The sequence below is a fragment of the Agelaius tricolor genome, unplaced genomic scaffold, assembly GCF_023055355.1.
Source record: "Agelaius tricolor isolate 1412-34295 unplaced genomic scaffold, bAgeTri1.0.p SCAF_1, whole genome shotgun sequence".
NCBI lineage: Eukaryota > Metazoa > Chordata > Aves > Passeriformes > Icteridae > Agelaius > Agelaius tricolor.
In genome coordinates this window covers 83,244,902-83,257,679 of record NW_027269261.1, presented here as the reverse complement: position 1 = coordinate 83,257,679, position 12,778 = coordinate 83,244,902, and the positions used below count along the sequence as shown (strand labels likewise).

Here is a 12,778-nt window from a genome sequence, read left to right as displayed (position 1 = left end):
ACATTTTAATTCATGTGTACTACTACATAAGTCTCACTTCAGCATGTTTGCTGTGTTGTTATTAGTCGAAGCTTTTGCTCAGATAAAAATGCCATTAGAGGAGACTTGGACTGGGTGACCTCTAAGCTCAGCCAGCCATTAAACAAGTGACATCCTGGTAGACTTGCAGAATAATTAAAATTTAAATGAAGAGGCATATTATCACTGCTGGATGTATGCAAATTATTAACTGTTTATGAAATGCAGGTAAGACTCAATGTCACTTTATGGTTTGGATGTAACATACATACAAGTGTTTGACTTCCCTAAATTCTGCCCATTACACATCTGAATGCTCTATATGTTGTTAGAACATTAAAGCTAAGGACAAACTTTGTCCTCAAAACATTAATTACACCAGGCAATCCTGTTAAATTCAATGAATTCAGCTGAATTTAATGAGGGTTCCTGGTGTAAATGAGGGCAGAGCTCAGTTCTAAAACACAGCATGCATATGTCATCTGGCTAAGTGAGAAAAGCTGTGGAAAGCAGAGCCTGAATGCCCTGATTGTTGTATTCAAATCTTAAAGCTTAATGTGCCTTAACAGAAGTTTTGCATTTAAATTCCCACTTTTATTAAAAGAGGAGAAGAGATGTACTTCAGACATCCAGATAATTGCATTATGCACAGAGACTCTGATCCTCAAAAGAACTTGAGCATCTCTCTGGCATTTCTAATACCTAACTGCAGTTCAGGTGATAATGGCATCCCCTCACCAGCTGGTCACTGATGTTTTCCTGGTGCCTCAGTTTTCAGACTGGACAGATTAGGTGTTCCCCAAAGGCAGACATGTGCAGACATGCCTGAAACTCCACAATGGACTTCAGCCAGTGTACTGGAAAGGATGGTCATTCCTTCACCCACCTATCCTTCATGTCAGCAGGAGCGCTCGGCACAATCTAGATGAGCTCACTGACCTGGTGGAAGAACTCACCCAGCCAGCTAACACCCTCTCCAGCTAACACATCTTCATCCTGAGGCTGTCAACACAAGGATGTGCTGGGAATTACCACGCTGCCTGGGTAGGCTGTTGGCTTTTCTGCACTATAGGCCTAATAAGAGGTACACAGACGGCTCCTCTGTGAAGCCTTTGCTGCAGGTGTTTTGCAAATCCAGTCAGAGTGGGGGATAAGCAGGGTATGATCTTTATGCACAGCTAAGTTTGTCTCTCTCATTTGTATGTCAGCTGATGTGCTTAATCAACCACATGTGCTGGAGCTGTCTGAAAGAGGAGTGCAGGATGTGTGGTACTGCCATCAGCAGCTGCAGTGAGAACATTCCCTCACTGCTTCAACTTGAAACCAAACAATACTGGCAAAATGGGACTGAAGCAGCAAATATAGATGTAAATGTCTTTCAGACAGGCAGAACCGCAGCAGGCAGGGTCAACTTCTCTGAGGTTGCTGAGGTAGCAACCTATAATGCTTCTGTCATGAGCAGAGGCCATGGAAATAAAGGATGTAAAGTGAGTTTATCCAGTAGCTCCCACCTATCAGAGTTCAAAGAAAGATGCCATCCACTTCTTCCATCTTGCTTTCTACCAACTTAATTAAACATTGAGGAAGGCATTATCTTACCAGTGAGGTACCTTACAATGCAGGAACCTGCACAGAGTTTCTGGCATTTGAACAGCAGTTCTGTAGTGCTGGATGCAAACAAGCCCCACCAGCACTAGCCTTCAGGATATGGTAGCAGAAAGATGCTTTCCCACTTAGTTCTCCCAGCCAGTCTGGGGATTACAAATTTAGAGATTCTGATCTGCAAGAGGTGTGAGAGATGGTCACAAGCCTGCTCTTAGGAAGAGAAAGGTGTGGATGGGGAGGAGGACCTAGGTGCTTCCTTTCCGATCTGTTCTGGATCGACACATAGATTTTCTGTCCTAGATTTGGGCAGTCATCTGCAGACGTTTGTTATGTATGAGAGTCATTAAAATGAATCCACCCAAAAGGCAGCAATAATGGCTTATAATTTTCCCACAAAGAGGGGAAAAAATTGGATGTCACTTTTTTGAGGCAAGGATGGAAGGGGGGAGAAGGTTCCTCTTTGGCTTTGAAAAACTGTCAAGACTGTCAGTACTAAATTGAAAAAACTGAAGTTAAGAGATGCAGAACTAGAGCTGTTAATTAGAAGAAAAAAAAACCCACAACAATCTCCTCCCCCCCCCCCCCCCCCCCCCCAAAAAAAAAAAAGGATGTGTGAGCAAGTACATCAAATTCTGGGACACACTCCAGTGGCAGGCAGCAGGACTGAGCCCCACCCAAGGCTGGGGCAGCAGCCTGTGCAAAACCTGGCCACCACTTTGTTTTGTTACAGCATCACCAAGGACAGCTCACCTCCTTCCCATGAACAGCAGGTCAGCTTTAAGTTGCCTGAATCATTTGGGAAAAAAAAAATAAGCCTGAGGGCAGACCCAAATCAAATTCTCCCAGCTCAAATGCCTGTGATCACAGGGGAAACCAGAGCCCAGAGCTCAGCTTGGCTGCTCTGGGCTGTGTCTGTGACCAAAGGCAATCACAGAGCATACCCAGCCCAATTTTCTACCAGCTAATATTGACAGGCACAACAGTTTTTAATTGGTACTCTAAGAAGCAGCATAGAGAATTAAACAAAATTAATGCAGGTATCCCAGAGAGAACTGCAGCAGGGGAGGGCAGAATTAAAAGAGATTCACAGTCCTTCAACTGTTGAATCTTTCCCCAAGCATTTTGGTTTTGTGAAATTTTTCTTCTTTGCCTTATCTGGGTACTTATACAGTTAATAAATAATGAGAGCTAGTGACTCAGTTGCACAAAAATAGGTTTTTCAAACTGCAGGCACAGCAGAGTATTACCTTTTTGCAACCACACAAAATGTTTTGGGAATCAAGCTGTAAAATCACAATGAGTGCAGTAAATCAGATGAAATCTGCCTCTTTGAGCCAGGAATATTTAAATTGTAACACCAATCCATGCCCCCAATGAGTTGATGTTTATTTGGCTTCAGGAAATAGAAGACAACTGTCAGTGACCCTATTCTCAGACTTCCTCCCCTATTTGGGGGGGACAGAAGGAATCTGAGAAATTTCTATCATTTTCCCAGGGAAGACTCCCAAACAAATGATGTCATTTTCAAGCACAGAACAAGTCAGGTCTACAGCTTGGCCAAATATCTAAATCCACAATTTGGCTACAAAGAAATATTCTTCAAAGCAGTGCTCAGCTTGCATCTCAGCCTTATGTGTGCTGGTGTTTGCCGGCTGACATTAAATGACTGCCTTTGTCAGGAAACTGTCCCTTCTCCTAAGTTCCTAGCTCAAGTGAAGTCCTGGAACCAGAAACCTGGCAGGAGGTGCCTGTTTGCCAGCAGGACCCGGTGCTCAGAGTACATGAAGATTGATCCTTGTCAAGTTCAGCAGCCAGGACAGGCAGCCACCAGCTCCCACAGCTGCAGGCAGCAGCAGCACAGCCCCTGCCCTCAGGCAGCCCAGGGCGAGACACTCACCACCTGCAGCACTTCCCCTCACCTATTTTTAGACTCCCCCAGGTGAATGTTACTATTTAACTACCAACTGGCTGTGAAATGTCTTTTCATTAAAAAAATCCAGCCACAGACACTTGCTCCAGGACATATAACAAGGGAGCATAGACACCAGTTTGCCCACGTAAATTATTAAAAATCCTACTGTCCATCCACAGTTTGCACTGAGTCCCCTTCAGTAAAGCTCTCTCAAGATGTTCATGAGAATATGAGGTATATGCCACTTTGGGAAAGTTTGGATTAAAGCAGAAAATAATACATAAGTACCAAAAAAGCTATCTTTAAACATCTCAATTCAGTACCATTGATCCTATTTTTTTAAACTCTAATCCTGGAGGAGCTGAAATATTTCCCGTGCCTGGGTTAATGCTGCCAATATGATGTTGCTGAAACTACTTCCATGAATTTTCATACTACAACAATATACCAAGGTCTTCCACTGGCTGTGGTAAAACAGAACCATGTTTTTGGACCAAAAATCAATTTAACTTTGCAGTTTTTGGGGGGGAGGGGGGGAGTGGTGGGTAGGGGTGGGCAGAAGCAAGAAAGAAATAAACCCAAAAACCACAATGAAAATAAACTGCATTTTTCATCTGAAGGAATGGCATATTGTCCTTCCCATCTCTCTGCTTTCTGGAATGTTTTCTATTAACATTTTTTTTCTGCCCAGCTGTTTCCTCCCACTGTAATTTCCCACATAACCTCTTTGCAGGTGTGGAATCTTTATTCCAGCCCCAAATTGCTTTTTTCCCGGCTGACAAAAACCACTTTCAGAGTGCAAAGCTTTCACCCTTTCAAAGACACCTATAGCAGTAAAGGGCATGGACTCCAAAGTGTTGACAGTCAGACCCCCACAGCCCCTGCCACCTCTCAGCAGCAGAATGCATTGTGCTATGAAAATGATGAACGATCTTCAGTGGGGCCATCGTGTGTTATTTTGACAGCCAGGAGATGGGAGCTCTACTGGGTGTATATATTCCTCCAGAGAGGCAACAAAACAAGGTGGTTCAGTCCTGCTCCCCAGGTCACATCCTACATCAGCGAGCTGCTGAAAGCAATTGCTGCGGGCAGCTGCTTTACTGTCCATCCCTCACCACTGCTCCCGACTGTAAATCTCTCATGAGGAGGATGCATGACCTGCTCTCTCTTCCTGGTCACTCCCCCAGCCTGTAGGGGCTGCCTGCTCTGCAAGTGGGGGCTCCTGAGGGCCTGTGCTGCTGCCCCACCTCTCCTTTTGCAGAGAGAGATCAAAACAGAAAGGCCCATGGGAGGAATGAACAGTCTCACCTTGGCTTCTGATTAAAAAAAAGGAAACAAAAGCTTAGAAGGGGGATGAATTCGATAGGATACCAGGGACTGCTACCAGCACCAGGAGACAGCAATCGTTTTACTTTACATTCAGAAACCCAATTTTCTGTGGCATATAAATCAAAGGAATAAAATCTGCTGCAGGCAATAACTGTCATTTATTCCTGTAGCTGTACCTTGAAAAATCCCCAAAGTTTGTTCTGGGAGCAGGAAGCCCCAGTGTGCTGTACAAGAGGACATTCAAGACCTCCCTTCAGACAAGTGGAACACAAATCCCTGAGCCAATAAGGCACATGTCACAGCACAGCTTCCCCCATGTGTGTCTGACTATAGCTAAACTTCCTATTTGCTCCTAACACTGATGTTTAGACAGGCTTATGGACCACAGCACAAAAGCCAGTCCTGGCTGCATGGAGAGCTGGATGAGTTTCAGTTTTGCAAGCGTGGGTTTGCCTGCACCCCTCCCATAAACTGAGCCCACACTGGCAGACTGAAGGGTCACCTGTGTCCCCACATCTCATCCAGCTTGCAACCCAAACCCTAGGAAACACGACCTTTTTCTTCATCCTTTCCAACCTTTAAGTTTAGTACAATTTCACTTCAAAATTGCAACTTCACTTTCAGAAACATTGGAATAAAACACCCAGAAACGGTTAACAGTAATGCTGCTACAAAGTGAGAAAAACACTGTTACCTACTAAAGAAGGGCTGTGTACACACACATAGGAAAGAACAGTGGGAAAGTTCAATTATCCATCATCTGCTACATTAGGAAAACCCAGGTAGGGCCATTTCAACCTCCTTCTAGAGTTGTTTATTAAGGGGACTGCAAGGCAGGAGCATGTATTATATCTGGCTGAAATCAGCACACAGGCTGCAGTCAGCTCATCATCCACTGAGAGCTGGAGCAAGCAGTACATCTACCCAGCTGACATAATTCATCATTGAGAAGAGTAAAATGCTCCAGTGCCCACTGCTGGGGAGCTCCATGTCCTGTGGAAGCACAAGGCATTTACTGAAAACCAGCCTAGTGTGCCTAAGCCTACTCTTCTCCCTCTCACAGCTCAAGAAACTGAGGCACAGTGAGTGATTTGTCCCATGTTACAGAACAAATCAATGCCAGCACAAGGAATAAAAGCTGATTAATAATTACAGTAACACAGTTGTTCAATGGGTCCTAAATGTCAGCACAAAGAATTAAAAAAACAACAAACCAATAAAAAATCAACATACCTAGATCAAAGTAATTTTATTAATAACTCACAAGAACAAATTTGCTACATTTTACTGAGAAAACCACAGTTTTATGTACCAGGGCAGAACGTGGAAAGCTGCATACTAAAATGCCGATTATGCAAATTTATCTTATGAACATTTTTAGACAAGAATGAAGGAGAGTTTCTTTTCTTTAATTAAAACCAGAATCCTACGTAGTTCATTAGCATGGATTCTGAGCAAAATGAATATTAATGTAGCCCACCTCTCACAATTCTACCTGCCAGAAATACCAAGGAAAAAAAAAGGTTAGAAAATGGATTCCTGAGCAACTGTAAATGCGACTAATGTCACTGCAAGGCTGCTGGCATCTTTGAAAGGTCACAGAGATCAGGAAAACCTTTTTGAGCAGAAAAAGGCAAATAATACTGCCACCTTCAAAAAGGCACAAAAGAACATTTGGGGAACTGCAGGCTGCTCAGCCCTGCTTCAGTCCCCAGGAATGTTACAGAATATGCCATTATGGAAGGTGTTCCAGGCACAAGAAATACCAGGATGAGGAGGTGATGAGGAGCAACCAGTCAATGCCAAGTCGCCAAGGGCACATTCTGATTGATGCCAACTCCCAGGAGCTCTGCAGCAAAGGGGACACCACAGGTGCCATTCCCTTTGACTCCAGCAAGGCTTTCACTAGTGTGTCCCACAGCAGCCTTGCAGCCTGACTGAGGATACAAACTACTGGGTGGATAAAGAACTTGGGTCCACTGGGCTCAAAACAGTCTGTGGTTCAAACTAAACTATCAGGTGGTCACAAGTGACATCCCTCAGTCACCAGAACTGGGGCAAAACATGTTGAACATCTTACTTAGCAGAAGGGAGCCCAGCCAAGGGCACTGGTCTGTGCAGCCTGGAGAGGAGAAGGCTCAGAGGAGACTGAACTACAGTTTCCTACTAGAGCAGGGACTTTAAAGAAGGCAGAGCCAGACTCTCCCCAGACATGCAGTGAAAGGGCAATAGAAAACAACTCCAAACTGCAACCAGGGAGTTGGCCATGAAGAACAAATTCTTGGCCATGGGAGCAGCTAAGTGCTGGAGCCAGCACCCAGACAGCCTGTGTGACCTCCATCACCAGAGGTTTCCAAACATCTTGAGCAACATGGTGTAGATTTAAAACTGGTATAGTAATTCACAGGGTTGGACTAAATGACCTCCAAATGGCCTTTCAATCTAAATTTTTCTATGATTCTGTGATTCCAATTTCCTATGTAAATGCAAGTTTAATCAGTGAAAAGCAGCAAGGCACATTTATTCTGATGGGGCTTCGGGATGTTCCCCCTATCAGGTCTCAGACACCATTTTGTGCTTCTTCAGCCAAAAACTTCATGTACTGTTTCCGGGCAGGAAAATCGTCAGCCGGCCTGTTGTACGCAGTCCAGACGGGCTCTCCAACAAACAGCCTCATTGCCTTCACGTAATTCTGCCACAGAACAAGAAGGGACAAGTCATTTAAGAGCTCCTTTTCAAGGGATCTTCATTCCAAAGTTAAGGTCTCACTTGCACTTCTGCAGAAATTTTTGAAATTATTTCATGATGGACTGAAAGCTTCACACATTCCAGAAAATTATAGCATTATACTGCTGTTCCTGCTCCCAGTGCCTGCAGTGGCAGACTGTAGTCCCTATGCAGTGATACATTGTGTCATGATCAGTACCTCCAGCTCAGGCAGAATCAATACTTCTCCCCGTTTCAAAGAAACCAAAACCATCCTGTGTTATGTAAACCTTTTGCACTGGATCCACAATACTCAGCAGTGCAGCATTTAAATCCTATTTGCTTAGTTAAACCTTTTGGGGAATACCAGAAGCATCACAGTCACAGCCATAAAAACTGAGTGGGAAGTGCATAAGCTACCCAAAAAATAAAGCTTACAGGAAGTGAAAAGTCTCCAGATTCCAAAAGGAAAAGCAACAGCCAGCTAACACCAGCTAACACCAGCTAACCAAAAATATGCCTGGTGCAAGGTACAACTGTGGCAGCAGAAAATGGGATTTCACATCCTGCAGAAGTGCTCCAACCATGGGGTGATGGGGAACTCTCCTGCCTACTATGCAGAAGTACTATTTAGACCCTATCTACTCTGTAAAACACAAACGGATGACTATTTTACACCCAGGTTCAGCAATGGTAAGAATAAAGTTAGGTACCAAAAGAACTTAGCTGCAAAATGCCAGGGTCTAGAAGCACCTTAAGATTTTACTTTGAAGTCAGCACTTCTGGACGAAAGCTCCTGAAGTGAACAAACACTTAAGACTTCTTAGGAACTCAACCATAACCCCTGACAGTTTGTTTATGTAGAGAAAAAGCCTGAGAATAGTAAATGTAGTTTATTCGCTGTGGATCTCAAGAAGCAGATGGGAAAAGTTGGTTTTTTCACTAAAGCAGCATCTCCCTTTTTCACATGTATGAACACTGCTCTCTGGACAGCTGATTCAAAACAAAACCATTCCCTTCACCAGAAATGCAACTTCACCACACAGGAGACAACACGTTTCCCCATTTTGCAGGGGTAATGCTGAGGTTAAAAACACCTCTGTAAGAGCCCACAAGAAGAGAAACACAGACCAAGACTGTAAGTGCATATCTCACACTCCCACTGGCAAAAATATCTTTCCAAATGAGGCCACCACCTGTGAAGCCAGCACCCAGCTTAGCATACAGTAGTTGCAAGTAGTGGCTCTAGACCCTTAAATCCTTCTTTCCCCAAAGGTCAATTTCACATTTGTGGAAAATGTCACTGCTGGACACAGACATTGTTCTTCTATCCCCACAAAAAGACACAACAAGGCAATACAGAATGATCCATCCACACCTTCTCCACCTCAACAGACAGCCGGGACAACTGTGGGAGGGACAGCCCAAGGCTTGATATGCCACAGATATCACGTGGCAATGAGTTACAGTCACAGCTGAGGAGGAGAGGCTGAATTTGTGACCTGGAGATGAAAGGTTCAGATGCTGTGAATTATTTATTCTTTTTCATCCTCCTCCTTCATATTTAATATGTTTTGCTAATGAACTTCAAGTCTCAGGGCATGTAGTTACTAATGTGATATACATTCACATGGATTTGTCATCAAAATTTATGGTAATCTACAACAACATACGTTCTCATCCAGTGTAAATCGGTGATATATGCCAGCAGGGAGGGTTATCATGTCTCCTTTTTCCATGGAAATCCGAATCCATTTGTCATCCTTGTCTCGAACATCAAAATAGCCAGATCCCTCCAGGATGTAGCGAATTTCATCATCGAGGTGTAAATGTTCTTCATAAAATGTTTTTATCTAGGAATAGCAAATATTTTGGAAAACTACTGAACATAGGAAAGCTGCAAAGAAAACTGGCAGAAACAGAGAGAAGCTGAGAAAGGCTTTCAAAGGGTAACTGTGTTTTAACTAACAGAGGAGACCAACATGGGTAAGATGGCCAAGCCAGCCAGCCAGCCAGCCTCTGTCTCCAGACACATCTAAGCAGGCTTCTACATTCCCTTTGGAGGGCAGGAACTCACTCCTCTGACAAGAAACAGCAGCTCTAGCTGTACATAACCATTCTCTGAATAACAGTGATGCTTACACTTATTTGAAAAAGAGACGGGTAAAACGTCACACTGCAGGATTTGGTCCTTGCACTAGTTCAGTTCGATCATTTTGTGCTTTTTCCCCCCCCAACATGCAGCACCAAACAGATACAATTATCCCCTCTCTTTTACACTTATGTAGAGCTGAATTAGCTGCACAGGGTACTACTACTGTCTGTGAAAATGCAGTCACTGCCAAACACGGCCCCTCTACAGCAATCTGATGAAACAGTGTGTCATGCCTGCCCACACACAGTGAGACCCAGCTCCAGGCTCTCTTGTCCAAGACACTGGCAGCAACATTCTCTTTTTTATGGAATGCTGAATTCTTTGTACATGCACAGAATACAAAGCACATTTTAAAAGTTCAATTAATGGAGGCCTGGGAGGTTTAGTGCACAGTGAGCAGAGCAATGCCAGGTACCATCACCACCTGCTCAGGTTTGGATGATATTTGGCCATACACTTCTGCAGATGTCCTTGAGCCAGAAGTGATCCAGCACAGCAGGATGAGCAGAAGTCCCTACGTCTTGTAAAGAATGACCCATCTTTCTGTCAGATAGAGCCTACCTAATGAGTTACTACCTAATTCACCTTCTCACCAAAGCAAAACTACTAGAACACAATGGGCTTAAAACAAACTGGTAAATTTAATGAAAATATTAAAGTGTCATTGGGTTGCTGTCCTCAAGACAGAGCAGCAAGCCAGCAGCACCTGGAGGCTGGGATGAGAAAGCTCCTTTTAGGAGGCTCACCTGAACAGTGTTGAGCTGCTATGAAATTGTCAAGGTACGAGTTCCCCAAGGTAAAAAATGTTCTTGTACAAGGAACAATTCCATGGGGTTAATACTCACTTAAAAAAGATACATTATGCAAGCAGCCATTAGGATGTAAAAGCCTTCAAAGCCCAGGCCCAGCTGGCAGCCACTTGCCTTCATCCCAGAGAGGCTCTCTGAGGACAGGTCAGCATTGGCAGAACTCTCCTGGTAGGAATCTTAGTTTTGAAATGACAATGATGGAAATGATCCTCAAAACCTTTGAAGGCAATGTACAGAAGCAAAAGACCTCTACTATCTTTAAAACGATATCAAAGGCTCTTTTTTAATGTTCAGGACTTCGGTACAGGATGTATTTTAGACGTGGAAGCCTCATCCCCGTGTCCCGCTGGGCTGTGCAGGTGTCACACGCTGGCCGGCGCGGAAACCCGCACTGAGAGCCAAGTTTCGCGTACCTTTTCCTCATAATTTGGAAGCTTGTCTTTATGTATGGTCACTATATCCATCCAAGAATAATTTTCTGCTCTCCGAATCTCTTTCAAGCACGGATCAGTCTCATAGTTATCAGCATCCAACTAAAAAAACAGGCACAGGAGAAAAAAAAAATAAAAAAAGGCGTTCAGACGCCATTGCTGAAGGCGGATCTCAGGCACTCGTGGGAATCCCGAGGTGCCGGCAGTGCCGGGGCGGCTCGGCCGCTGCAGGGGGAGCAGCCACAAGGGCACAGGGTGCCTGCACCCGGCCCCGCCCGGCCCCGCTGCCTCCTCCCTGCAGGCAGCCCGGCCTGGCCAGGCCAGGCGCTCCCCGCACGGCTCAGCCCGACCCGCGGCTCCCCGCCGTACCCTGCGGTACCAACCCCGCAGTGTCACCCCTGCCGTACCCGGCGGTACCAACCCCTGCCATACCCTGCGGTACACCACGCCGAGGCGGCGCAGCTGCTCCAGGCTGACGGCGCGGTTGGGCCGCTGCCGGTGCGGCGTCCGCTGGTCCTCCTGGGACTCGTCCACGTACCAGGCCTCCACCATCCCGCCGCCACAGTGTGCGCGGGGCCGGGCCGCCAGCGCGTCCCGCCCCGGCGGGGCTCCAGGCCCGGCAGCGAGCGGGACGGGCCCGCCCCGCGGCCTGGGGCAGAGCGGTACAGGGGCGCCACGGGCCGCTCCAAACACACTGAGCACGGGGCGGTGCGGAGCTTTCGTTTGAGGGAACAGCTCCAGGCTGAGAGCCGAGAGTCCCCGAGAGACAGGCCGGGGCTCAGGGCTCCTCACCCGCACCAGCCCCCGGGGTAACCCGGGTGAACGGCCATGGTGTTTGCATCGTGTCGGCCCCCGCTGTAAATACTCTGACGGAACTTACTGGTACGGCTCAGGCTTAAAGGCCGGCATTGCAACCCCACAATATGGAAAAAAAAGAAATTAGGTAAAAAATAAAGAAAGTTGTAAGACATGCTTGCACAGATAACTTGTGTTGTCTCCATCCGTGAAGATAGATGCTCAGCATCCTCCCTGAGCTGGAGTGAACAAGACACCCTGGGGTGTGTCCCCTCCAGCCTCCACACTTCTGCATCTACCTGATCCTGTAGGGCAAATAAACCAAGAGCCAGCTAAGCACAATATAAGAATGGCCAGACAACTGAAACAATCCCTCCTTAGAATTTTTCTTCATAAAGAGAGTTTCTTACTTACCAAGGTGTCTCAACCACTACTATTCCAATTCTCATAAAAAGGTACCAGATCCCTTTAATGTATAGTATTTATGTTTAAGCACTACTGGTTATCAAACAGATACTCTATAGCAGCTGTGCTAAGGCACATGGAGGACAAGTAGGCATTTTGGGACAGCCAGCACAATATCATGGCTGCTAAATCCCAATATTGTCCTAAAGTTGCAGTTCTCTGAAAAGATGCCATCCTCTGCAGGCCCTCAAGCCCCTGTTAACTCCTTTTGAGAAGTACTATTTTTTTCCATCATTTAATCGGCCTTAATCTTGTAACCTTCCTCTTGCCTTTCTTCTGTCCTGAATTTCCAGAAGAATAACCATTCATATGAAATTGATATAAAACTCTGTCCTATTAGATTTTCTATTATAATCTACCCATTAGATTCAGGTAATCAAGTGGCCTAAATTCAGTATTACACAGTTATGATTTACCCACCACAATCTTGCAGGTTTTCCAAAGCTCCTGCTGAAAAAAAACCAAACAACCCCACAAAAAACAAAACCCAAAACAAAACCGATTTCCATACAATAAACAGGATTTACTTGTTTAACATAATATGTAAGATAGG

The 12,778-nt window shown here is 45.3% G+C and overlaps 1 protein-coding gene across 1 annotated transcript; it reads right to left on the bottom strand.

The window, feature by feature from the left end:
* Window positions 1-6,098: 6,098 nt before the first annotated feature.
* Window positions 6,099-11,724, bottom strand: ADI1 (acireductone dioxygenase 1). Its single transcript, XM_071441370.1, has 4 exons — window positions 11,398-11,724; window positions 10,948-11,067; window positions 9,244-9,423; window positions 6,099-7,556 (listed from the first exon to the last, which is right to left on the bottom strand). The coding sequence occupies exons 1-4, from the start codon at window positions 11,515-11,517 to the stop codon at window positions 7,425-7,427; spliced, it is 552 nt and encodes a 183-aa protein (XP_071297471.1). The 5' UTR covers window positions 11,518-11,724; the 3' UTR covers window positions 6,099-7,424.
* Window positions 11,725-12,778: the final 1,054 nt, after the last annotated feature.